This window comes from Colletotrichum jinshuiense, chromosome 5 (genome assembly GCF_051148585.1).
Source record: "Colletotrichum jinshuiense chromosome 5, complete sequence".
NCBI classification, from domain to species: Eukaryota; Fungi; Ascomycota; class Sordariomycetes; order Glomerellales; family Glomerellaceae; genus Colletotrichum; species Colletotrichum jinshuiense.
In genome coordinates this window covers 2,861,994-2,889,289 of record NC_139312.1, presented here as the reverse complement: position 1 = coordinate 2,889,289, position 27,296 = coordinate 2,861,994, and the positions used below count along the sequence as shown (strand labels likewise).

Sequence of the window (27,296 nt, the reverse complement as noted above, 5' to 3'; positions counted from 1 at the left end):
TCATCTAACCGATGGGATCTAACTAGTTGTCCAAGAGCACGATGTCAGCAGCACAAATCGACCCGGACTTAACGGATCGCTGGCTCTCTGATGCAACGAGATTGAGAGTTTCGCGTCGCCGGAATATTACCGGTCCCGCCCCATCAGACACCAGAGTAGTAGTATCGTCTCGCACCTCGTCATACGAGCCGACCCAAAATCTTTGCGCAAAAGATGGGGATGTCATTTCCCGTCGCTTCCCAAAGCAGCCTCATCTCTTGGCCAACCATTACCGCCCCATCCGTTACCCATCTCGTTATTCTCGTTATTCTCGTTATTCGTCCCCAAGCCTCTTCGCCTAGCCGGAAATTTTTGTGTCAATCTTGGGTGCTTCGGACGTGCAGCTATGCCACGTGGGCTATAACGAACGACGGGCTCGACTTGAGACTGTTTATAGAGTATCCATCAGGTGCTTCTGATGCCCTCGACGTCGAATCGGAGCTCGGGCAATCGGATGCCTCGTGCATCCGTGGGATCGCCGTGGTACCAAACAAAAGGATACGAAGTCTAGACGCCAAGACCTCAAATAACCTGGACGCCGTGAACGCCATCAGTGCACGTTGGATGGTCAGCATGCCGTTGTCCTGGTCCCTGAGCCCCCCCGTCTCAAGGTAAATATACGGGGCTGATCAAGTCTGCGCCGCCGCGGGCTGCAACATTGTGACTAACAAGCCATGCTGAGCTCCATTAACGGATAAGAAGGTTGACGCTATGGGGTCTTCGCAGATGGCGTGTGGGCACAGTTTCCTCCAAAGGCCTCTGGGCAATAAGACAACCAAGATTATACTTGGATCGTCAGAGGATTTCAGCTGGCGCCGGTGCTGAGACAATGACGGGATGACGACTACTGCGACCAAACTTTGGAGTGCTCGGTAAGCTTATACGGACGACTCAAAACCTGCTTTTTACAGGAGGGGCTTTGTGCCCGCGGTCTCGGTGGTTTCCGCATTAGCCATACTCAGATTCTGCGCACCGTACCCCGGAATGTCTGGGTTGGATTGGGTTCTTTGTGAGTCTCGCGTCCAACGAACCGATGCGCCCCCCCCCCTCCTCAGGCACACGACCAGCTTCCAAGTCTGGCGAGCAGTCGAAGTGGACGGTTGGTTACCCCTTGGCAGCAGTCTCGGAGATGAGCAGAGGACCTACCTGATCGATAACACCCCGTTGCCGCCGACAGTCGGCTGCTAGAAGGGACTTGGTCTCCGATGAGCGAGACTGGACTCTCTGGCGACAAGGAGTAAAGGCAAGTAAAAGAACAACGACCTATGTAGCGGATTATGTGCTCATTTTGCATTTTGACAGCACAAGTCTTTTGCTTTGAGGGACCAGAATACCGACCAGGACAGCATGGATGGTAGCCCGGAGATGACACCGAGTGCGATACCCATGCTTCACACGTTGTGTCTCGCAAAACATTGGGCCTTGTTGGCACGGCATATCAATACGCAATCTAGGGCATTGCAGGAGTGTATTCTCGTCCCCGAAGGGGACTCGATGGGTAAACTCTGTCCCTTGGCTTGGATGAGGTCGACTCGCGAAACCTTACCTCTATCATCTCTTGAACACGAGGACCGGGATCGGAAGAAGACCAGCATCGGGTGATTTAGATGGAACTGGCTTTCAATGCCGATCGTCGTTGATCTCGGCAGCATGACAACGGTCATCGCCTTGCTCATCCCCCCGGCATGCGCTTCTGTCCCTTCTCCTCGGCTGCGTTCTTTCACGTACTCGAGAGGCGTCACAAGAGTCGCCATGTCTATGACCCGGCAGGGCTGGCGACCTGGTTCTCGGATACGCGGTCCCGGTTGCTTGGAGATGAGGCTTCATTTAGAATCCTTGGTGCCGGGAGATCCACCGCTTACGCGGGATTGTGGGAGCTTCACGACAACGAGGCGTGCGACGCGTGTCTTGGGGGGCGGTGCAAACCGAGATTGTTTGGCTGGGCTCCAGGGCATGATCGAAGAAAACTTCTACTCCTATTGCCTTGAAGGGGAAATGAAAGGAGACGCGGAAGTATACGGGGCGGAACGAAGGGAGAACGACTTACAGCCGTGATGGGGTGACGGTGAGCGGTCAAGGAGATTCGTCTTGTCTTACCGCGTGTTATTTGGCCGTGAAGGTGCATTCGAGTGGGTGGGTGACGTTCTTGTGTTGTCCAGCGTCCTGCGGCCGGTTTTTTTCTTCTTTTCGTCGTCTGTCCTGATTTCCCCCTCCATACTTGGCGCAGCTGGCCCTACAACTTCGCAGGAAAGCATCCTATCAGGGGGCGGGCCAAGAAGGTACGAGAATAACATTGTATCACTTATCGAGCGTTCAATACACATATATACATATTTACTCAAAATTTCAAACAGAAAAACAAAAACAAGCTCTGTTTTTTGACGTTACCAGCCGTGCGGTAGGTCGGCAATGCCGGGCGTAGCGGATGGCACATGTCTTACCGCGGCCCCTCCCGGATCCGGGGGAGAGCGGGGGGGATGGGGATAAGTCATCAGCGCAACATCTGGCCCCACCTTGATACCACCACCACCACCCAAACGTCCTCTGCTCCGTCCATCAACCCGCATACACCAAACCTCGGGCTTGTTTCCCCGCACCCAAACGACTCCAAAGCATCACCAAGACCCCCGGGCGGACCCCCTCAGGCAGGCAGACAAAAATAGACAGAGACAAGACAAGACAGACGGAGAGAGAGAGACCTGGTAGCCATGTCGGGAATCGCGGGCGACCTGCCGAATATCAAGGCGGAGGACCTCGGCAACCTCAAGGCCCTGACGTTCGACGTCTTCGGGACGGTGGTGGACTGGCGGTCCTCGGTGACGGAGGAGCTCGCGTCCCGCGCGGCGGCCAAGCTCGGCGCGGGCGGCCTCGGCCCGCAGGACAGGGCGGCGCTGGCGGCGACGGACTGGGGCCGGTTCGCGCAGGAGTGGCGCGAGACGTACGTGCAGTTCACGCGCGGCTACGTGCCCGGGGTGACGGCGTGGAAGGACATCGACGCGCACCACCACGACAGCCTCGCGCTGCTGCTCGGGACGCACGGGCTGCTGGGCGCCTTCGCGGCGGACGAGGTGCGCGACCTGAGCCTCGTGTGGCACCGCCTGCGGCCGTGGCCCGACGCGGCGCCGGGCCTGCGCCGCCTCGGCGCGCGCTTCGTCACCTCGACGCTGTCCAACGGGAACCGCTCGCTGCTCGAGGACCTCGACGCCTTCGGCGGGCTCGGGTTCCGCCGCATCCAGTCCGCCGAGGACTGGAGGGCGTACAAGCCCAGCCCCGCCGTGTACGACGGCGCGGTCCGGGCGCTGCTGGGCGAGGGCGGCAAGGCGCGCGAGGTGGCCATGGTGGCGGCGCACCTGGGGGACCTCATGGCCGCGAGGGGCCGGGGCTTCCGGACCATCTACGTCGAGAGGCCGCGGGAGGAGGAGGGCTGGGACGTCGGGAGCGAGAAGTACGAGGACGCCAAGGGGTGGGTCGACATCTGGGTCAAGGAGGGGGAGGGCGGGTTCGAGGAGGTGGCGAGGAGGCTGGGGGTTTGAGGTTCCGGTGACGCGTGATGATCGTGGCCCAGAGTTTTTGGTCGATGAAGCAGGTGTTTTTTTTTTTTCGTTTTTGCTGCTGGGCGAATATGCTGTACATGAACGCGTGGGAGTTTTGTAGTGAAAGGGCAGGGTGCCATCTTTCAATACTTGTTTATAAGCCTACCAACTATGAAAGCCCAAGGGCCGTCCACGGCGGAGATTATTCAGCTCGAGATGGTCACGGCCCAGATATGATGATATTGTGAAGCTGAGCCCGGAAAGTCTAAACCGAGAAAAGAACGAAGAAGACAAATAATGACACGGGAGGAATCAGATTAACATCTCTTCCTTTCCGGGGAGTGTCGAGGTTGCGAGTTTCATTTTCTAGGTTGAGAGGACGAGGGGGGTTGTGGGTAATAGTGACACCCTCTCATTGTCAAATCTTTTGAAAGTAAAATCGGCATCAGTGTTTGCCATGATAGATGGTTCCATGGTCCAAGGTTGCGAGTCAAGCCTGTGACGAACTCAGGAGGAGCATAGGATGCTCAACGGCGTTGAGGCAGGACTGTTGGACTCAGGTTCTATGGGCAATGAATATGTTCACGGGGTGTGTTCTGTCAATAACAACGGTGTCAACAACATCGACTCTAACCGCATCTTCAAAGACGCCCGGGTTACCTCTAATTCAAGAAAATTCGGTCTGATTCCCGCAAGGTCGAGGCGGAGAGGTCCTCGTTTCTCTGCCGCTGCCCAAGAACTAGACAGTCCAAGCCGAGCTCTGCTCTTCCTCGCCCCTTCTCTTACAGAAACATCTGAGCAACAGTAAGCAAATTTCGGATGTTGTGGGACAGGTAGCCAGCAGGGTTTCTAGACTGGCTGGCCTCCGAGTATGAACGCAGAATGCTGCCATCTGACAGATTCTCAGTCCCAAGATGAGCCTCGACCGCCCGCCGCCGTTGAATGGAGGTAATTAGTGAATCAGTTTGTTACGGGATTTCAAACAAGTACGTATCCTTATATCCCTCACAAGCGCCTGCCTGGTAAAGCTGTGACTATCACCAGGCATTAGTTGAGTTAGCATTTGCCAACAGCCAGGCATTAGTCTACGACGAGGCATTCTCTCAAAGCCCTGCCCTCCTCTCTGACGCCTCTGCCGTATTCAGTCATAGTGGCTAGCTGCCGGAGTAGCATAGAAGGCAGCTACAAGACGTCAAACAGTCGAGGACTGGCCGAAAACGTGCATCTTGTCTGCCTAGCTCCTCTCGATGGCCGACCAGTCTGGGAGCAACAAGACGCCAAGCCAGGATGCGTCTTGCATATCCTACTAGAACATCGGATGCCTCCTTGGGCGACTAATCCGAGCTCCTCGTACGTAGAATACTACCTCTACGCTACGCCGGAGCAGTTGCTGTTGGCGACTGCGTCATCGAGCATCAACACATCATTCCATAACGAAGGGGACAACATCGAACATCTAGGCCCGGCCTTTTTCTCTATCCTCTCGTCAGGGAGACCAATGATGGATCGTCAACGGGACAAAAGTCGAACCATCCATCAAACCAAGCCTGTAGGGCAAAGATGCCAACAACCACCAGGTCCTACGCACGAGAGCCCTCTGCCAAGCAACACAAGGGCCATATTTCACGACACCTACCCCCCCCTCCCCCCCAGTATTCGCGGCCGGGGCCGTCATGCACATCCTCTCCACCCGGCCGCGGGAGTGAGAGACAGAGGAATTAAAATAAAAGCAAAAATGCATGACGTCTCCTGCAGGGTCTTTCTAGAGTGGTCTCATGTCTCAGTTGGAAGGGGGGGTGCGAGGGTGTAAGACGGGGGGAGATCTGCGTCCCTAGAAAGGTGCCCAAAGGGAGAGCGTGCCCGACACGGAGGCCTTGTGCCTTACCTGCATTTCGTTGTTCGTAGGTCCCTCGGTGAAGAGGACATCCGCGAAGGAAGGGACGAATGAGAGACACGATGCCTGTCATCGCGTGGTGATCGTCTTGCGTACGCAGCCTAGCCGGGCCTCGCTGCGTTTCTCGTCAGGCCAGGGGTTCGCGTCTGGCAGAGCGTTCTTCACGATATACCACAGCCCAGCAAGAGAAACAAGAACTCCGTTTTGAGAAATAAGAGATCGAAACAGACAGTCTTGTGGCGCCCGCTCGCCCGCGCATGTGTGTGCAGTGAAGTCCATGGCAAATGCACGGAACCCTCGTCGGGCGTGGGGGAGTCATCCACGGCTGCCACTGGCGAGTCGCTCAGCTGAGGCCCTTTTTTTGCAAATAAATGTGAAGAAACTAGCGATTCCATTACCCATTGTCATGAACAGCTCACTCTTCCTTTTCTTGCTTTTTGTCCAATATTGTCACGCGATTCTCCGCGTGAATCGATAGTCGTACCACAACCATTTTCGCGTTTTGCACTTTTTTTTTTTTTTTTTGCGCCGGACACCTTGACGATGAAATTCTTTCCGTATCGGGAAGGTTGGGTGTTGTTCTAGCCTGTGCTGCCTTTTTTCTTTTCTTTTCTTTTTTTCTTCCCTCCGTCCCTCTCTCCCTCGTTCCCTCTTTTTGCTTCTTCCCTTCTCGCTTTGGTGACCTGCATTTTATTTCCCCTCCCTCCGGCCCCAAGCACCCGGTTCCACCATGTCTGATTACCTACGCCGATGACGTTCTGTGATCTTAGGAGCATGCCCCCAACCTCCCTGACAAGAGGAGGACATCATATCTCCAACCATGGGCTGGGAAGGGGAATCCCCCCCCCTAAGCGGGGGGATTAGATACTCATCCTATGTTCGCACAATATAACCCATATCTCCTCAATGGACCACCTCAGTAGGAAGCGGCTCTATCAAGATAGCATCACGTAAAAGAGAAGAAGAAGACGCAATGTTAGATTGCGCGGGCCCGGTGTTCTGTCCGCGGTGGTCGGGACCGGGCACCCGGGGAACGGAGGCGACTCTGCGCGGAGCTGACGACCAGATCGGACTGCTAGCGCCGGCCGATCACCACTCCCCCCCACCCGCCTCTGTCTATGGGATCCTGGCGCTCATCTTAGGTTGGAACCCCTGTTCGAGGCTAAGAGATTCGTTATCCCAAGAAATGAAAATAAAATAAAACAAAAACGACCCTGGCGGGTTTTTCACTTGATGTCTAGACCACGACCGACAAAGGCGAGGTTGGGTTCTCTGGGGCCATGGCCGTGGCGGTGCCTGCGACGCAGACGCGTCCCGGGTGCGATTACGTCCACGGGCTCGCGGACGCGGCATGACGAATAGCCCCGGGCCAGCCAACCAGAGCCAGGGCGCGGATCTGTGGGTGATTTAGAGTTTTCGGGGCCTGATATCCCGCCTATGCTGTCCTCGGTGTGGGGAATAGCCCGCGCTTGTCGCGGACTCTGCAATGAAGCTCGTCCAGAGATAGGAGCCGTCTCTCCTCTCTCGACGGAACTTTAATCGCTCTGGTAAAAGACCACTGCAATATATCGGGGAAATATCTCGGTAGAGGTACCCTGGCCATATGCAACCCACCCCCTCCCCCCTTCTCAGGATGCTTCGTGATAGGCAGCAGAGGGCGAGAGAGGGCGAGAGAGGGCTGGGGGAACGGCTGCACGAATGCCGGCATCCGCCGCCTCGGCAGACGTCGCGCCGGGCTCTGGGTCGATCCTGAATGTCCAGATGAGGCGAGCTACACTTGCAAAGAAAGATAGTTCATGGGGGAAGGGGGGCGAGATCTTTTGGAATGGCAAGCTGCATCATATCTTCTATCCCCCTGTTGGCGTTGCAACGCTACAACGTAGATGGGAAGTGTAAAGGGTGTAACTACCACCACAATGCTCTCGCTGTTGCGGCAATTTTCCTTCTCGAAGTATCGCCCCTCCCGGCACGGCGGGATCTGGAGGGGTGGCCAACAAGCCCAGACGGGTTTGTCTCGGCAGTTGGGGGGTGGCAGAGAGTCTATCGGAAACGTGGGAAGAACGTGGACATGTACATGGTACGAAACTGGATGTCCATGTCTGTGTGTGAGTTGTATGTGTGCGCTCGCGCATGTGTGCGTGTGTGTGTACATAGGATGCGATTGCGAATGGAGCGGTGAGCCGTGGTTTGGCAGCTTTCTTTTTCCGTCTCGTCTTTTCTTGCTTTTTCCTCCTTGTTTTCACCCCTCCGCGGGCCGTTACACACGGGCATAGCCGCGCATGGCACGGGGCATCTCTGCGCTACGGTGCTCCCTTCGAGAATCGTGTTTTGAGTTGAACGAACGACGATGGCCTGGGCAGTTCTATTCTCTGAACATCCCCCCCTCCCCTTGACTCGCCCCGCGGGGGATGACGGAGTGGGCTTGCCATTGAAACGAGATAGCTGCCTGGGGGCGGTCGCACAGCAGTCAATGGAGGTGACAGCTAATGCGAGATCTGAGTCGCAAGGCCTGGTTTGAGCTACCGCTCAACTGCCTCGCCATGCCTTGGTTTCAAGGACTATCGGTTTGTGCTGAACCTCTGATGGTGTTTCCGGGCCCCCTATTGATTAGCTCGGCCAATCGTTTCGAGGATTTAGTTGCCATCCGGGGATTGGTAACTGTTGTTCCGGTTGGTGTTCCTCGACTGCTCTATCCATCTCGTTTCCACATACCCAAAAGAGACGCATAGACGGATGTGCTCTTTGGCAGTGGAGACTTCGGTACTGGCGTCCGTCTACGCCCGGCATGCAGTCCCTTTGGCAAGAGGCGTAACATCACCTTGATGCTGACAGGCTGTCCCGATTCATTCTCGACCGAGCCCGGTGCCTCACCCCCACGATCTCGTATAGCCAGCCGTCGATCAGAGGTGGTGACACCTCGGCGTCTGGCACTCGCCATGGCCAGTGACAGCTCGGCCCGTTTTGTCCCAGTGTCCTTTTCAGTAAACCACTTCTTTCTTTTTCCCAGGTAATATGTCTGCTCAAATTTTAAATAAATAAAAATTGGGCGCGCTGGCGCGACGTCGGCAGAAAATAAAAATAAGTTGACCATCTTTGGGTCACCATGACGGAAACCATGACGGGAAAGATGGCAAGGCTGCATACCCGGAAGATCTCCGATTGGGCCGGGTCTCCGCGTCAAGCTGGTGTTTGCTTCGTTCGCCGACGTGGAGAAGCGAGTTAGAAGGAGATCAAGACTCGTCGTCATCGCCAACTCCCCCCCCCCAATTTCATGCGGTGCAACAGCGCAGGCGAGGAACCAGCCGCCCGCTATTCGTGCCACTCGTACGGGCTTGAAAAGCACTGCCTCCCCCCTTATTTTGATTCACGGCAAAGCAGAAGAGGCGTGCGTCTGCGGCCGCTTGGTATTGGTGCAGCCCTCGGTAACAACAACACGGGGCTGGATGCCGGAGAGCGGCCGGCCTTCCGGATGTTTGGCCATGCATCCTGGGAGCCGAGGCCGTTTCTGGTTTTAACGAGTAAGAGAAGAGAAGAGTGTATGGTATCTAGTTGAAACCTGGCAATGGACAGCTGCCAAGAATTGTGAGAACAAACGCATGTATCATTGAATTCCTCGAGAGCCTCGACTCTACCGGGCCGGTCTGGCCCTATTACTTGTGATGATTGAACAAGATGGGCAAGCAAACAGCAGTTTGCCGATATGCCGTGACAGCTGCGTAGCCAAGAAATTGGCACCGAGAAGCCAATGGTGGAGGAAAACAATGCTGCAAGTTTGCCAAAAAGCAACCGGTCTGGTGGCAGGGCGTTCGATGGTTCGCTCCATGATTGTGTTTGTCCTCACAGTATCGACCCTTCCGATCAGCGTGGGCTTTGATCGACTCTGATGGCGTTTCAGCCAAGATGGTTCGTCATCGAAACTATGGCTTCTCGTCTCTCAACCGAAAATCTCTGGCTCAACGGAAAGTCTTTGGAGCGGAGCGGCACCAGACGTTTGACGGGTTCACAAAGAGGCCAACCGTACCCGGGGCAGAAGCTCGGCCAATCCGATGCAGGCCGAACGGGGCCGTGCCGCAGCCGGGAACTAATATGGCGCGGCCATGCCCAGCAATTGGTCGCGGAAGGCAATAATTAGGCGATAGTCTCATGGGGGATCCTCTCTCTCTCTGCGGAGTCGCCCCGGAAGACTGGGTCTGGCACGAGGTTGGCGAGACAGCAGCCCGGCGGCGAGGCGGCGAGGCGGCGAGGCGGAACAGGGCATGGCTGCTTGCGTTGTGTGCGCTACCCTACCTGCCCACCCGTGGCATGCCGTTCCGAACACATACGACCGAAACCGTAGACTGCGCAACGGCGGATTGTCAAAGCCGCCACAAAAACAGGAGAATCGCGGTTTCTCCCACCCAACCCCTGGCTCAGAACTGCCATATCCACCTTTGGACGACAAGACCGGTGTTCACTTTTGAAGCTAAACTAGATGACGTCGGGTGGGTTGACCTCGGCGAGTGTTTGTGTGTGTGTGTGTGTGTGTGTGTGTGTGTGTGTGTGTCTCGTGATATCAAGCAGCTGCGGATACCTTTTTTTGGCGAGCCAGAGTTTGCCTTGTTTGCAGAGCGGGACGGGGTTGTGAGAACGGGCCAGGTTAGGTTGGCAGTTGCAGCCATGCATGAGAAACAGGCATGCTAGAAGTTTTTTCTCCCTCCCACACTTCTCTCCGCCGGGGGGAGAAAATTTTGCAGTCAAAATTCACAAAATTTAAAACACCACCAACCACACCAGCAACAGGTTCGGGGTGTCGGCCAAAAGGTGAAAACGGTGGCTTGGAGAACGAGACGGGAGGGGTTGAAGGCCGAGAGGTGGTTGGAGAATGTGGATAGTGGCCATTGATGTGTGGATACCTCCTGGATACCTCCGATTGGACGGCGCGGCCGGCTCCGGGTGGAGTCTCGTCCCGGTATTGCCTTAGCGGCTCCCAATCGTCATCCCATTACCGGATCTCTGATGCCTTAGGTTCGCGACAAGGTACGGATGGGTGCAAACCTGGAGCTTAACCCTGGCGGTCATGGCAGGCATCACGGCATCTAAAAAGTTCGGTCAGCACCTTGCTGGGCCACTGATGCGATTTGGTGATGCGAGGGACAGCAGGCGGGTCTGTGAGGTGCATGCATACAGTGTTTTAGTGTCCAATGTGGGCATCGGTGGACAACTTTTGGAGGGGGCCGCGAATCAATTGTCCAGTAGAATTCCATGTCCGGGACCAGGTTAGGTGCAGTGGCATGAGCGGTGCAATTGTGTCTCTGTGAACGAATGGTTGTCGCTCGTCAAGACAGAGGGAAGGATAGCAGCAACGTTTTGGGTGCTTATTTTTTTCTCTCTTGCCTTTCCTTTCCTTTCCGCATCTGCATGATCGAAAGCGCACACGTACATTCCAAACATGCCACCTGTCCCGCAAGAGCCCGCACGCCGCCGGCTTCGGCTACCCTCTGTTGCCCTCTGTGGCGGATGATGAGGATGGCAAATTGGTGGTGCTGTATGCGTTACCGATGATGCCTGTTGCACGTCTCCCAGTATTTGTAAGTGATGGCGGATTCGGATCGATTCCATAACTCGCCCGGCCAGTTGAAGAAACGAAGCTGGGGTAGTTAGCTATCCTTAGCAGGGGGACTAAGGCCGCTAGGGTGGATCACATCATCAGGCAACTGATGAAGCGATCAGTCTGAATGGGCCACGGATTCGACGCGCCGGACGGACTGGTCTGGCTGCCAGCCTATGAATCTTCTCTGTTCCCAGCCGCCGGTCACCAACGGGCATGTTTGCCTTGCTGCCCTGATTCGAGATCCAGCTCCGGGCCTAAGTCCGGGGCAGCTTTAGCTCCCTCGTCGTTTCCTTGCCACTAGCTAACTGTTAACTGGCTTTTGGCAGGGGCCGGTCGGATAGATGTCAAGCCAATGTGAGGTCCATGTCAGGTAAACGACGTCGGGTTGTACCATGCACGGAGCTACAGCTGCCAGGCGTGTTTGGCAGACCGCAAGTGCGCGGCACGCAGGAAGGACTTGGCCATACTTTTGCAAGTTGTTGGTTGGACAGACCCTACATGGGGGGGTCCTACAGAGTACATGGGAGTATCTCTACATGACAGTCAAGCCGACTGACGGCAGCAACAAGAAGGGAGCGCCTACTTGGCCGGGTGGACATTCACAAAGTTCCATTTCTTCTCTTTCTTCCCGCAGCTTGCGCAGAGCGCGGCGGGGCGAAGAAAACTCGGCGGGCATGTGTCGAGACTGAGCAACCTCGGACACAGTGGTTTGCCGTTGAAATATTGGCGCGAGAGAACAAAAATAAAAATAAAAATCGACAGGGCCGTCTCCGTATCGATGGTATATAACCCTGGTGTCCAGACGGACAGTCTCCGCCACGATTGTGTACCCGCCTTGCTCGCGAAGAAAGGAATGAGTTGTGGCGAGCGGGTTGCCTCAGCTAATGGATTACATAGCAAAGAACAACAACCAACTCTGTTCCCACCGCGTGCCACACTGAACTGTAACTGAGTTTGGCGAGAGCGCAGGAGAGGAAGAAGTTCGGACGTTCTGCAGCCCCATCAGTCTCGAGGGGGGGAAGTGTGGGTACGTGTGGCCTGTGGATGTGTGGCATGTATGTGTGTGTGCGGGAAAATGAAAATGGGCGGCTGCGTCACGACGGGCTGTGCGACTTGAGGCGGGCTGTCAATTGGGCCCAAGGACAAGCCAGTTCGTTAGGCCAGTCGCGCTAATGTGGGAAGAGGGAACATGCAGCTCGCAACCCGCAGCTGCAGTTCGAGCCCAAGCCAGCGCGGTGCTGTTGCAGTTCAGACAAACGTCACCTTGCACAGGGCAGAAGGCAGGGTCTTGGAGACTTCATCAAAGGCCCCATGTCTCCCGTATCCGCCGAGTCCACGGCACACGGGCACAGAACAGAGCAGAGCAAAGACCAGGTCGAGAGCGTCCACCTACCTGCTGAGCCTCGTTGTTCTCGCCGGACTGCGGCGAAGGGAGGCTCCATACCTCGAAGCTTGGTGTGGCTGTGATGGAAATGCTGATGCGCTTCCGCCGAGTGCTTCGGCCGCTCCGTTTGCTGGCGACTGACTACATACATAGATGACTACATACATGCGCGCATACATACTTGCACCTTGTTTCCCTGGCTGTCACTGCAGTCTGGCTGCATCTCGAGGTGCCAGCGACCAGCAAGCTGTTCCTTCTCTCCACATGCGACCGTTCGCTGCATCTCAATTTCAGCGAAGCGACCGTTTGAAAGAGGGAGAAAAAAAGGAAGGAAAATAGCAACCCTTGATGCCCATCTGGCATCAGGACCAGAGGAAAAAGAAACAAGAAGAGAGAGGGAGGGAAAGAAAGAAAAAGAACATGCCATATGCCCCCCCAATGATGAATTGAAACAGGAGGGGTTTGTTGTTTTGTTTTCGGCGTGTTCATTGCCCAACCACGCCCAACTTTGTCTTCTGATTGTTTATATCAACTTGCTAGGTCACGATGCACACGCTGCATTCCTGTGCTTTTTTCCTCACCTCCCATTCGCCTTGTCGGACTCGATACCAACCCGGCCGACGTCCTCCACACATGACTATGGCCGATTGAGCTTCACCCCTCTCTCTGATTCCCCTTTCCGAAGAAGACGGGACCACAAACGGTACCTGTACGCACCCCTACACTCTCGCTCTTCTCCTCACTTTCCAATACCTCGTGCTGGACCGAGCGCACGCCAAACAGCGGTTTGCTGGCTTCCCGTCACCGGCTTTATCCTTGGACACTGCCCCCCTCTTACCCCATTGATTGCCCTGCTGCCTCGACTTTTCCCCTCCAGTCGTCAGTCCAGGCCCGAGTCCACTTCAGCCGGCGTCGTCTCTCTCTACGCTGTCCTGACCAGCCCGTCTGTCTGTGTGTCTATCCCTCCGATCCGCGAGCATCCTGCTGCCGGTTGTCTGAGTCGCCATTGGGGGAGAAGCGCGCATGCGACTCGCGCCGTCATACTGATAGACGCTTGCGCAGTTCTTGGCCGCTGGTCTGGTTGAACAAGACACTCCATTCCGACCGACATCTGACGACGAACCGAGCCGACCAAAAGCTTGCCCTTGTCCGTATCTCGGAGGGGGACGACCTTGCCGGCATACCGTCACAATCCACACCATCTCTCGGCCCTCACCTGGCCTCCATATCCGTCGTACCTTGACCCTGCCTCAGGCAAGGGGAGCCGTACCGACTGACCGATTCATTGTGGTCGGGCCACGCCAGTACACCAACCAGGTACGTCCTCTGATCCGACACCAGCAAACCAGGTACCCTACCCTGCCTTAATTACTGCATACGTACTACTGCCCTGGGATGGGATGGGATGGGATGGGATGCGCTGTGCTGCGCTGCGTACCACACCTTGCTGCTCTGCTCTGCTCTACCTACTCTGTTCTGCTCTGCTCTGCTCTGCTCTGCTCTGTTCGGCTCTGTTCTGCGGCTGCTCTGCAGCTGCTCTGCTGTTCTCTGCTGTGCTCTGCGACTGCTACTGCTGCTACCACCAATAAAACCCCAACCTGGAATTGGAAGTGCTTGCTGGCTGGCTTGTCTCCAATTCGACCTTTTACCCCCTCCCCTGTCCCCTCATCGACCCCCCCTCCTCCCACCTCACTCCCCCCTCCCCGTCCCATCCCGGACAGCCCAAGTCACCGCGGATACAGAGCTGTGTGTGGCTCGGGTTGGCGCGTGGAGGTAACGAGGGTTGGCAGCATCTCTCAGAGAGGAGCAAGCTAGCCAACAGTCGGCTGTGCGCCTCCGCTCCGCTTCGTCTTTATCCCGGTATCATCCTTCTCCCAACCCAAGCATCTAACACAAGCCCAGGTCCCAAGCTAGACCCGCCAATCCAGTCTGCCATTCCCCACCTTTGCCCATCCGAGGAGACGAGAAGACAGGAGAGGAGAGGAGAGAGAGAGAGACACACACACGCAGAAAGACTGTGTGTGTGTGTGTGTGCGCATGCGCACTCTTGTACCGCACCGCACTGCCTGCCAATCTGCCAGTAGCTAGCCCAGCCCGCCCCAGCCCGCCCACCTCGAGTCCCCTGCCTGGTCATAGTGTTGCGTCGCTGCTGCTGTTGCTGCCGCCGCTGCTACTTGCTACGTGCCGTACTGACTGGCCGTCGGGTCCAGTCCGGTCGATCCAACCCACCAGTCTGCTGAGGAGAGTGTCCACTGTCCACGTCCAGGGCTCGGGCTCCAAAATACAACAAGATTTGGGCTCCTGCCTTAGCCCCCCCCGACTCCTGCTGCCACCACCTTATCTCCACTACCATTCGCTACCTACATACCTACCTACCTACCTTTTCTACCTTACCTATCCTATCATCGATTTTCAACTGGCGTTCGTCGTCTTTTCCTCCACCACCACCACCTTCACAACCACCGACGAACCACCACCACCACCACCCCCCTCCGTTCCGCCCTTGCGAATCGCCCTCTCCATCCTCCTCACTTGACTTTTCGCTTCTCATCATCAATCGAGCGAGCTGATCCCCCGACGATTCTCGGTCGCATTCTATTGCCGTCCGTCTCCGATAGCTGCCCATCATGGCGGGAAAAATGGTGCTGTACAAGTTGGTGGTCCTGGGCGACGGCGGCGTGGGGAAGACCGCTTTGACAATCCAGCTCTGCCTGCAACACTTTGTGGAAACTGTAAGTCGTCGCTCCCAATCCATCCTGCGGTGCATCGCATCACACGCCTTCGCCGGCCTTTTTCTTCATCGTCGGTTTTCCGTCGGCTGCCCCCCTCATCCATCCTTCCCCGCCACTGTCGCCGCCAAGGGCCGCCCGCTGACCGTGCTTTTCCCCGAAAACAGTACGACCCCACGATTGAGGATTCGTATCGCAAGCAGGTCGTCATCGACGGGCAAGCATGCATGCTCGAAGTCCTCGACACTGCCGGCCAAGAAGAGTACACAGCCCTTCGAGATCAGTGGATTCGGGATGGGGAAGGCTTCGTGCTCGTCTACAGCATCTCATCACGATCTTCCTTCTCAAGGATCAAACGGTTTCACCATCAGATTCAGCGAGTCAAGGAATCATGTGCATCATCACCGTCATACCCGGGCTCGCCTATTTCCGCAGCCAGCCCACAAGCACCCGTGCCCATTATGCTTGTCGGCAACAAGAGCGACAGAGTCACCGAGAGGGAAGTGTCAACACAAGAAGGCCACGCTCTGGCCCGCGAGCTGGGCTGCGAATTCGTCGAGGCCTCGGCCAAGAACTGCATAAACGTCGAAAAGGCCTTCTACGATGTCGTCAGAATACTTCGGAGGCAGCGACAGGCGGCCTCGCGGCCCCAACCCGGCGGGCGAAGCAGCACCCGGCCGGTCAATGGCGACGCCGGTGCGAGATACGACGATAAGGAGGGCGGCGATCGCTATCGCCGCAAAGTGAGAGGAAGGGAAGGCAAGAGCAAATGCGTCGTCTTGTGAGCTCGCCTGCGACCTCGACCTATTTCACCCTTATCGACGGGCTTTGCTCGGATTCACGGTCGTGGCCCCGATCCATTCGATTCGCAAATCCGACGGGCCCACTGCCTCGAGGCAAAAGCATTTCACAACACACACTCCCACCCACACAAACACAAACACACACACACATCACGACTTGATGATTGCCAGCATTAGAGAAGCGCTGGCAAAGGCCGTCAATGGCCACGACTATTGGACGCACGAGATTTCGAGTTCTGCTTTGAAGACGATTCGGATATTTCCCCACGTCATGGATGAACAACCAGCTCCTTATTGGGCGAACGGCGCACGAAAAGAGAGGCATTATTCTGGGGCGTAGGTTTCTTGAGATTCAATCAAACCTTTGGGCAGACTGGGAGTTGAATTTTTTTGTTCATTCCGAAACACATGAGGGCGAGCTGGCGGTGTTATAGGAGTCCTTCCCGCGGGCCGTTTTTTTCTTGACGTCTAGTCGGTCGCAAAAGAAAATGATGCCACGTATCTGCCAACTTGCACCCTCCGGATTGTTCATATGCTGTGGTTGGATTCTTGACACGACTGGTTACATGTGCACTCTTGAGGGCCGAAAAGAGATGGTTCACCTTATGGGAGGAGATGCTGGAGAGAGAAAGAGAGATTTACGGGAGGACGGAGCAAGCTCTAATCTGTGTATACCGAAACAAGCCTTGGGGATTTTCTCGCCGTAGCTCCGAGGGCCAGAAGGAGTCGCCGGGGAGGCGGCCACATCGAGACGCTGGCCCCCCTTTCCCTCTCCCCTCGCACGGGATGTAGCTAGACTTCTGGGACAGGCAGACTTCTTCTTCCTCGTTGAATTCTACGTTATCCGTCCAATTCGTGGTGTTTTTTTTTCTTTTCTCCTGTGATTTGCCGTTGCGTCATGCGGTGCCCGGAGAACTTTGCTCGAAGCGGGTGTCCCAATGTTCAATAGGGTCCCTAAACTAATGGAAAGCCATGTTTACATTGGGTAAAGCTGCGTCGTATCTCGGAAAGTATGTCGATTTACTGGGAGAGGGGGGGGCGTGTATAGGGGGGGTAGGTGGGTGTGTAATACTACACTTTTTTTTTCTTCCCGCCGTACCCCGCGATATCCGCTCCCTCGGGATTTGCTGCATAAAATCTACGATGGAAAATGGGTTTGGTTGACAACGGGTAGGGCAGGGGGAAGGGGGGGAACAAAGATTACGGGCAGGGCGAGAGAGGTTCACGGCCGGCGGGCGGAGCAAGAGGCGAAGTCAAAACAGCAACAATGATGATGATGGAGGGGGTAAAAAAAAACAAAAAGATTAATAATAAACGGTAGAGGTGCAGGATTGGGGAGGGTGGATGGGGCATCGGGGGAGGGGCAGAGATCGCGTCGTGGTCCGCGTTTCGAGCATACGGGTTACATGTTAGGGCGAAGGGTGGGATGGGGGAGGGGAGGCAAGGCAAGGCAGAGAGACGGATGTGCGCGGGCATGTCTTGGCATTCTTCAGCTTTTTCCCCTCTGGTGACGGCTGCGGGCAACCGTTCCAAGGCGAACAGAAGAAGAAAAGAGACATAAGGTAAGGTAAGGTTAGGTGCATTTGGTGAGAGAGCCTAGAGGACCGGGGGGGGGGAGAGACGGCAAGGCGAAAAGCGAAGGGGGGATGAGGGGGAAAGGAAAATGGACGAGAGACAAAGACAAAAGGTGTGTGGTTTTCAGTAGTATGGAACGGCCTAGAACACCCCGACACGGACCGTTTTGTTGTTGGTTCGTCTTCTTATCTTCGGGTGGGCGGGGGGGAAACCCCAATACCAGGAAGTTTACCCTGTGCCCTTTTCTGCTCTTGTTTCTTTTTCCTTTGAGCGTTTGGGAAGTGGGCGAGGGTGCGGAAAGACGATAAAGGGTACCTAGTTGGCTAGGGGGGGGGGGGGCAGAGATGGTGGGCTGTTTCGGCTAGTGATTGTGTGGAAGAGGGGGGCGACGTTTGGTTTTCCCTTTAAACTGAAGATTTGTCTAACGGGAGAGATCGAGGTTTGTAATAGTAGTGCCTGGGCTTTTTGTGAGGGGAAAGAACAGCAGGCGGCACTAGCAGCTGTGATCCCAGAGCATCGGGGCGTTGGTCTGGATCGTTGCTAGCAGTGGCTTATGTGTCAAGTAGCAGCTTCGCGAACTAGAATGGGGGGTATTATGGGTATCGTTCGTGCTATTGCTTCGAGGAGTTGGGGCGCTTCTGTTTCGTAGACACTTTGTTGCTACTAGACGCGGGCCCAAGTTTGGCCGCTCTGCACGTTGTTTTCTTGTTGTTAGTGTGTTGCTGGTGTTATCGGTAGAAACGCCAAGTCGATCAAGGGTGGTTCCGCCGGCTCCTTGACGTGCATTCATTAGTGGGATAGGAGCTTGTTGAGGGTGTGAGTGCGAGTGTGTGTCCGTGTTTGTGTGTGTGCGCGCGCGCTCACCTTGTTTGTTTCGCGCCGGCATGGCTCCAAGCTAGTTAGTACCATCACCCTATCTGCCGTGTGGAAAGGGTCCAGCTGCGGAGGCTAAGGTAGTGTCTGTGGACCGGCGACGAACGATGGGGCGTCTGGGGGTTGAAGGGCACGGAGATGGGGGTGGGAGGGCTCCGGGAATGCATTCAAGAGAGGAGCGACGGTTCTCCGGATTGCTTGCTTGCTTGCTTGGGTTGAATGTGGTTGGCGCTAGATGTATAGTAAGTGTGTGTGTGCGTGTGTGTGTGTGTGTGTGTGTGTGTGTTTGTGTGGAGTTGCTGAAGCGTCTTGGCCGATGGTAAGTTGGAGGTTGAGGTTCTTGGAGGTTTGCTGAGAACCCCCCCCCCCGGCTTGTCTTGGAAATCCGTTTCCATTGGGTGGGTGGTGGGTGGGAGTTGGAGATGGAGTATCGGTTCACATTGGTTTGACGGGGGGGAGAAGAGGGCCGAGGTGTGATGGACGGACTGTGTGGTTGGAATAGAGTGAGATATGATGAGGGGTTGGACGGGAGACCTTAACCGCAGGGAAAGCAACTCTGTACAAATGTAGTCACCGTCCTATGAGGTGGGAATCGGTAGATAGAGTTAAGCACCAAGCTTGCTTTTCGCTCGCAGGGCCCCGGGCATCTTCAGATCTGGAGGGGTTGAGGGGTCGCGGAGAATGGGCAGTGCGGGAGTGCGGTTTTATTTTCATCTCAGTAGGTATTTGCTTTTTCTTTCGACGATGCCAATTAAGCCAAGGCCGGGTTGTTCATGTGTGAGGGGGATGGGGATAAGCAACTCCGGGCCAAACGTCTAAATGCGAGTTAGGATGAGTACTACTGTGTTGTGGTTGCTTCCACGAAATGTCATGGTGCATGCGATGATGTTGCAATGACGATGACAGGCTCTCGTCTCTCTTACGAGAAAGAACCGATTTTTCTGGAAGGAACATCTTTCTCATGTCTGGGCAGCCGAATGCAGCTCTTGACCACTGTTGCAGTTGCAGTTGCAGATTATTGTTGCGTGCCTGGTGGGTTGGGGGGCAGCACAGGCAAGCCTATCAGGTGTAAGTCGGCAAGGGCGACGCTCTTGGGATTGCGCCAATTCCTTTCAGACGGGGAGGAGCATAGGTAGGACGTGAACAAACAGCGCATCGCAGGGCGCCTTGGAGAAAGACAGCTCAGGATTCCGCACTGAAATGATATGTACGCCTAATCGTTCCGGCAGGTGCAACTAGTCCCTGGCTCCAACAAGACTTTCTTCTCTCTTGTCTCTACATCCTGGAAAGCCATTCTTCAACAACAGACATTGTTCCGCATCGCATTGCTTCTTGCATGCATTGCAACCCCCCTCCGTCCACGTCCTCCACTCTCCCTGTCCGTTTGACCTCGCCCTCATATATTTTTTCCGATACTCTTATCATAATGCAATATGTCGCTCCTCTTAAGACGGCTTCAAGTGTCATGTCGTGCTCCGCGGGATGCCTCAAAACCCCTCATTCTCACACGGGCCTATCTAGGACTCGGCTGAAAAAGGTAGAAGAGGGGCAAAGAATGCTGACCCATACCCAGTGTCCAGGGTCCCCCTTCTTACATCGGCATTGCTCAGGTAGAAGGACACAAGGGGTGTGCCTTGGGTGCTCGCTGGAATTGGAATTGACAAGAAAAAAGGGCCTTGTGGGCGGCGGCGGAGTCGATAATGGCAATCTATGGAACGGGCGCCGCAAACACACAGAGCACGCGCAAGACACAGACGCGCGACTCAAGACCCTGCTGAAAAATTACAAATGCCCGGTTGGGAAGGGTGGCGTTTCTCCCGGCGAGGTTTGACAGCCAACACACGGACACCGTGGGCGGAGAGAACCATGCCTGTCATTGGCATGGGAAAACGGAGAGACACCGAAGAGGAACAAAGAAAAGACACGCCAAAGCCCAAAGATGCCAGAGAGTCCGAGCCCACGGAACACGGGAGCTGGAGCCGGCATAGTGCCCGTGCGCGTGCTTCCGGAGGAGGGGAGGAGGGGCCGGTGCATTTGACAGTTTTGGGCCGCTGATCGTCCTCATTACATTGCCTGCCTCGACCGGGGGAGAATGATGGGGACCAGCAAAGTCACACAGTCTCCCCAGCAAAGACGGGAAGGGAGATACGCTTCGTGGCTCTTCTCCAACAACGGCCCTTCCCCTCTTCTTCCGTTCCGAGGAGGGTGCAGTGTGCCGTCGGGTAAACGAGCAGGAGGCGTTGGGGTCTAGGCGAAAATGCTGCGAGCCCTCGGCAGGGTTCCCACCGAGGTAAGGACCAAATGTGGCGAGGTGAGCGAGGTGAGCGAGGTGAGAGGTCGGTGTAAGCCCGGTGATTGGGTCTCCTCGCCAGGTCGGCAACGAGCGCAGTCCTCACTGCGCTCCGCCGCATATTGACCCGGACAGGGGTTATCTTGATCTTCGATCCAATGGAATCAGAAGGCAGCTTTTGAATAGTCTTTCGCCCTGTCCTTCCTGTCTATCCCCTTGGGGTTCCCCTTTCCCGCAGGGTAGCGTCGAGGAGATTCACTTTTTGCGGTATCGACAGCCGCTGGCTATGAGGCCGACAGGGCCTGCACAGGATCCGATGGAAAACGAAAACACCCCAGACAAGCCAGGGCCCGCAATATTGAAGGGAACCAAGAGCCACATGTCCGGGTTACGTTTCACCGCATTTCGCTTCGAACGCGTGATCTTGGGGGGGAATATCATTTCTCGATTTTGGCAGTATTTTCTTCCCCCCATCCCTTTACAGAGTACAGGGCTTCGGGTTCCCACACCAAAGGAGCCATTCAATGGACTGGTATCTGAGTCGAATGGCTCGACAGGGGAGCCCTCTGGAGGTTAGGAGGCACTGGCGTGCTTTTGCGGGTGCAGATCAACGGTAGGTGAGCCTCTGGTCCCGCTTCTGGGTCCCCGTTGACAGATCGCACTGGCCATTATCAGGTGAGCGTAGCTGACGATCGGCATCTAGACAAACGTCTATTTACTCCCCTCCCCCCGGTTCTCTACGACCTAGTTATCGCCAAATACAGTCCTGGTCGTTGTCTATCTCGAATCCTAACATCAACAGTCCCAGCAATCGTTAAACACGCGATATTGCGTTGTTTTTTGTCCTCCTCGCACGACTTAAAGATCCCCTTTGGGTGTTGGGAAACATGAAAACCCCTCCACAGCCCCCGATCTGGAAGGTGCTTCGCCGACTTTTCCCAATAGCTATCTTACAGGCAGCAGCAAATCGGGACCCTGGATTGCTTTGTAGGGATGCCGAGTCAGGACCCTTGTTCGCTGACCACGGCGCGGCTTTTCCCTTCTTTTTTTTTATTTTTTTTATTTTTTTGTGGGAGAGGGTGAGCGGGACGGGATGTGCGGTATAGGCAACTTGAACTCCCGGGAGGTCCATCGTTTTTCTTCCGGGGATTTGCCCACGGGCAGTGATTGGCAGGCGCCGTCCGAGCCTGTGGGAACGCAAGGGCGAACCGTCCCCGGTCAGAGCTGCGCATCCGGGATTGGAGGCTACAGGCTACGTACAAGACGACGTTTGACGGCTTTTCCCCGTGTTGCCAAGTTTCTGCAAAGAAGGGGGCAGGCTGCTCCATGATCTCCGCTCCCCGGCTTTCGAACCACAGCCCCTTGCCGTTGCTGCAACTCTGTACTCAGGCCCAGCCTCCGAGAGCCGAAGCGGAACCGGAACCGGCGAGATCATCATCGCATATCCATTCCGCCGGACGAGACATGCTCGGCTGTTGCTTTTGGCTCGCCTGGGCAGAGCCACTGCTGGTAGGGTCGGGAGTGGCCTCATATTCCCGGCAGAAACCAAGCCGTCCGGGGGGTTCGCTCTGTTAGCCTGAACTCAAAAGGAACGGCATTGTCGGCCCCCTTGGTCTGGGTGCATGCTACTATCAGCAATTGCAGGCTGGGTCTGTTTACGTACATTATTACCCGAGCCTGCTTCACCGAGGGGGCGGTTGCACTATTGGTGATCATCCCGCGTGGGGGGCGGGGTGGCCGGTGTTTCGTGGGATTCACTCGGAGTGCCTGGAGAGCCTGGCTGTGTGATGAGAAGTAGGAGAAAGGCCAAACCGCCGGGCAAACCGGCTTGGCGACATCTCACCTCGAGGAGCGTGCAAGCGAGTCCGACGCGATGCCACGGTAGAGCGACGCCAGGTGAAGCCAAAGCCGGGGTTAGAACGTGATGATGTACGGCTCACCGGGCGTCGACGGGCCTCGATATATGCGTATGCCCATGCCAAAACGGGCAATGTTTGCCGACGTCGGGTTCGTTCTGTCAGCATTCCAATCCTCCGCCGCTTGAGCCGCCAAGTCGTTGAGCGCAATTCTTTCCGCACTTCTGCAAGAGCACAACCCAATTCTGCGGGTTAACGACATACGCATTGTGGAGGGAGGACCCTTGAGACTACTGTGTATTCTCTACCGAACCCTGATGGCCCCGGTCGGTCTGCTCGGCGTCTCTTGCGGCTCGCCGATGTCGATGGAAGGGATGTAGTTTACCCAGAACGCCTTGCCGCTGTCTAAGCCGACAAGCAGCTCACTTGTGTCGGACAGGCCTTCGTGGTGTCATTTGTGATGTCCCAGGACACACCGACCCTTTCGAAGAACAGCCAAAACGGGCACTGTAACCCGCAAACCCTAGGAGACCAGCCTGAGATAGAACATAACTCGCTGATTTGATGTTGACCACTGGCTATCGCCCCCGGGCAGCCACTTTCAAGGTTCCCGGAGAAGGCTGCCAGGGTTTAATGGCGGAAGGACAGAGGGTGGCAGTGGGGGTTTATCAGGGAAAGGGCAGGCGGCCCAACCCAGCGCCGTTCAAGTGATACGCGAGCTCGTAATTGTTTCAGTGTGGTCTGCGAGGGGGTGTGGGTGATACTTGAATGGTGGTTTAATACCGGTTTCATTCGGCCACCGCCGCCTGTTGATTGACATTGACTTTGGACATGGCTCCGTCCAACGAGACTAGCTAGGCCTGGCGTCGCGTCGCCGCGGAGAATAGTTCTCAACGGCGCCCGCGGGGGTCCGCGGGGGAGTAAAGACGGCCGTTGATACCGCCCATCGAGAGCGTTGTTCCTTGGTCACGTGTAAGAGGCTTTGCTGCCGTGGTTATTTGCTGCTTTGGCATTTTTCTCGAGGTCGGTGAAAGGGGAGGGGGAGGGGGATGCTCCTCGTTCACCGGAGAGTCTCTCTATGGACTCAGGGCATATCGCGACCGGGAGTGCTGACTCTCTGCGACGGTCCTTCAATGAGCGGCCCGAGTTGTGGTTTGTGGGTTTGCAGGAATCGCGCGAGTTGCGACGGCCCGGTTCGACAAGGAAAGGTGATGATGCTGAACACAGGAGCGAAGGTCGGGAGCCTTGATGAGGTTTGACGTGGGGAGGGCCGGCCATTTTTGTTTCCTCGCCAGGCTCTCGGTCTGCTCTCGCTATGGACTTGGTGGTTGCTCGCTTGATCATTGTACTCAGCCAAGTCACCCTTTATTTACGCTTCACTCAGTTCCTTAATGTGTCTAGTTGTAGGCCCCGTTCTAGAAATAGGGGGGGTACGTAATGGTGTTTCTTGTACGGCTCAAAACATGGTAGCGTTTGACGACGTTGCCAGACATGACGCAACTTGCAAGAGCGCGGGTGGCAGGAATTCACCGCTTGGCAGATAGCCCTAGGATGAACGAGTATGCCTCCCAGACTCCCATCGTCTGCAGACAGCGGGACGGAAGGCGTAGAAGATGGGGCTGTTGGTTGTCTGGAAACGGAGAAGCTGGCGTTCTCGAAACCAAGCATGGCAGACGAGTTGACTGCCTCGCCGTTGAGGCGATCCCCGTGTATTTCCTTTTGTTTGTTTACGGAACCCTTCCTATGGCAGACTAGATTGGACCACTCCAAGGACCATCCATGTGCTCGATTTATCTCTGGGAGTGCTTATTTGTATGAACTAGAACTAGCTCGGAGATTGAAGATTGTTAGTCGGGTTCTCCCAGGATGTCGTTCACCTCGCAGAATACCGACTCGGAGGCATCGACTTGACAAGGAAGATGGCATCAGCATAGAGCAAGTTTGCGTAGAATGTTTTGCGTTTCGCGAGAAACTGTAAATGAACGGGTACGAGTTTCTCGGAGGATAAATGAGACGAGAGGACACTGAGGCAAACCGCCGGCCTCTCCCAAACCCCGAAGCTTCTGAGGGTTGGTTGCGACCTAGGAGCTCCCCTCCCTCGCAGCTTGAACTACAACTTCCTGGTATCATGGGGACGCCTGCTGTGAATTGAGGATAATTTGAGACTCTGTGTCATGGTTTGTTTCCGAGAAAGGGGCACGTCAAGTCGGCCCTGTACGGCCAGGCTGTTGGGCAACTCGTTCCAAGCCTGTGAGGCAATAGACACAAACTTCGTCTGTTTTCAACCGGTCTGCCGGGAAACGCAACTGTCCCTTGACCGCGGTTCTCCAACCAGTTGACCTCGAGCCATTTATGTGACGGCAAGATTTGTCCTGCGGGCAAAAGGCGCAAAAGGCGTATCGGAACCGAACAGCCTAACAGCTCTACACGCCAGCAAGGTCTTGCAATGGTATGGCCGGTTATCCGTTTGTATGTCCAAGGCATATACGTTAGCGTTTTATGATTTCACGTTGGATGGAGAGGAGCAGGGTATTTTGACTTGGTCATGAGCCGCCAATGTCCCGAGCTGGCATGTACGCCGAGACCGAGAGGCCCAACCAACGAAACACGAAACACGAAACATGTGTTGCAGTGAAGAAAGGCCGGAACGACCGGGCGCGATAGGAAATTTTCGAAAATGCCCGGATCCCACTCCGGTACGTAATTTCAAGCGGGATTTGTGCAATCGCCGCAAGTCCGTACGACAACCAACGCGGGTGAGGCCTGAACGACCGGCCTTTATATGTCACGAAACCCGGCCGGGCCAGAGCCCAGAACCGGAAATACGGGCATTCCAGAGCACAAACCAAAGCGCCTCTTTGTTCTATTCACACGCCGGGGCTCGGTTTCTGTTGAGATATCAAGGGCAGGCTGCGACCGCTTTGCTGGGGGGCGCCGGTGAGGTTCGTGGTAACATGTCCGTAAACCCAGCTTAACCTGAAAATATACTTTGTTCGTCTTCTTAACAAGGGAGTTTTGTCTCCGTGTACATCCTTGGTATCGCCCAAGTATACTAATACAATCCTTCCCGGGGCGGAAAGGATGATGCGTCCGGCACTCGCGGGGCCGTGGCCGGCGTGCCTCCGGTTCCTGTCCTGATCAGAGCGGCGATGCCATTGAATTACGTACCTGTCGCCCCCGATCGGCCCATAGTCGGTAATCGGGCACAAACTGAGCTACTCTCGAAAGTCTATGTTGTTTTTATAGCCGAGCATACGTTCAGTACGACTGGCGACGAAGGGGAAGCCACGGCACGGAAGAAGCCTTGGGGGATTGAAGGTATTCCACAACGACGTTTTGAAACCTGCCTTCCTACCGTCTTGGAGTCTCGTGGCTCTCAATTGGAAGAATTTAACTGGAAATGCCCAAAGAAGGCCGCGGAGCGTTGTTCTTGTCGTTTGTTGTCCTCGTCAGCCTTCCGCGCATGTTGATCCAGCACGTCTCGCCGACGACTTTACCACGTGGGCAATTATCGAAACTTAAGCCAATATCTCAATAAACCACCATCTCCGTTCTTATTGATATTGATGAAACCCCCAAGAAATCATAGTTGAAGAGCATTTTGTCAAGTCTGCAACTGGCGTGGAGGCAACTGGCGCGACGCGTGGGGGGACGTCACGGGTCTTGGTGCCTCCAGTGGCCGAAAAAAAGCATCCACATCCGATATGGTGTAGTGGCCAACATGATGCCCTCTCATTAACTTGCGAGGTTAGGCATAGCCCCGAGTTCGATTCTCGGTTTCGGAACATTTTGTCTTTTTTCTCCTTTTGGTTTTTGTTTAAACACCCCTCTTCCGTCTCCCCTTGGGCATGCCCGTCATTCATGTACGTGTATGTACGTACGTACGTACGTATGTATGTCACTGCTGCTTTGGCCCTCTTTCCCCATGTTGGCGATGCGAGCGAGAGGGTCTGCCTCGCCCCGCGCTCCCTCCCCGTAATGGGCCTTGCCCGCTCAAACGCGCACCGCTTGCTTAGACTGAGAGGAAGCCCACTCGGGAAAATTCGTCACTCGCATACATACCTACCTACGGATACACAACTACACACAACACAACGCAACATAGCCTTTATTTTTAGTGGTCACGGCCCGACGTAGAAGAAGCACCAGGGTCACGGATGTCTTGGTTGCATCAATGTTCCTTGTTTGATACCCACCAACCCAGGCAAACCGGTAGTCTGCTGGATTGGACCCTGGCAGAAGCCCATCTCGACCCGAACCTATGTATAAGAAAACAGAGAACCAATAGGGGGGGGGGCAAGGGGGACACTGAATCGGCCCAAGCAGGCGCGTGTATAGACGACAAGAATGGGTATGGATAGATGGATAGATGTTGGTGGTTTCCGCCGCGGAAAGCTCCAAACCCCCCCGCCCCCTCCGTCCCGGGAGTTCCTTACTCGTTCGCCCATGTCAGTTCAGCGCGCAAAGTGCCTTGGCCCAAACGCGCACCCATATATATACATCCATGCATATATATTCACATATATATATTCAAATATACACTCATTTTCATATATACGCATTCATATATACACACACACACTCCATATGGACACATTCAGAGATGCACACACACATCCCCCATATACACATCCATGCACACATACACCACGCCCCCCCCGAGAGAATCAGTCGTCACCGCAAGAAGGCAAACGCAAGGTAAGGAAGGAGGCCGAGTGTTGACAAAAGCC

At 55.4% G+C, this 27,296-nt stretch overlaps 3 protein-coding genes across 3 annotated transcripts; all 3 read left to right on the top strand.

Annotated features, from left to right (window-relative positions):
* Positions 1-213: 213 nt before the first annotated feature.
* EsH8_V_000714 (uncharacterized protein) lies at positions 214-654 on the top strand (the record flags this gene model as incomplete). The annotated part of the gene is made up of 1 exon (XM_083273230.1): positions 214-654. The coding sequence occupies one exon, from the start codon at positions 214-216 to the stop codon at positions 652-654; it is 441 nt and encodes a 146-aa protein (XP_083125945.1).
* A 2,093-nt stretch (positions 655-2,747) lies between these two features.
* EsH8_V_000713 (HAD-like domain-containing protein) lies at positions 2,748-3,572 on the top strand (the record flags this gene model as incomplete). Its single annotated transcript, XM_083273229.1, has 1 exon — positions 2,748-3,572. One exon carries the CDS (start codon positions 2,748-2,750, stop codon positions 3,570-3,572), a length of 825 nt encoding a protein of 274 aa, XP_083125944.1.
* Positions 3,573-15,067: 11,495 nt separating this feature from the next.
* On the top strand, positions 15,068-15,954 carry EsH8_V_000712 (ras family-domain-containing protein; the record flags this gene model as incomplete). The annotated part of the gene is made up of 2 exons (XM_083273228.1): positions 15,068-15,172; positions 15,337-15,954. The coding sequence occupies 2 exons, from the start codon at positions 15,068-15,070 to the stop codon at positions 15,952-15,954; spliced, it is 723 nt and encodes a 240-aa protein (XP_083125943.1).
* Between the last annotated feature and the right edge of the window lie 11,342 nt (positions 15,955-27,296).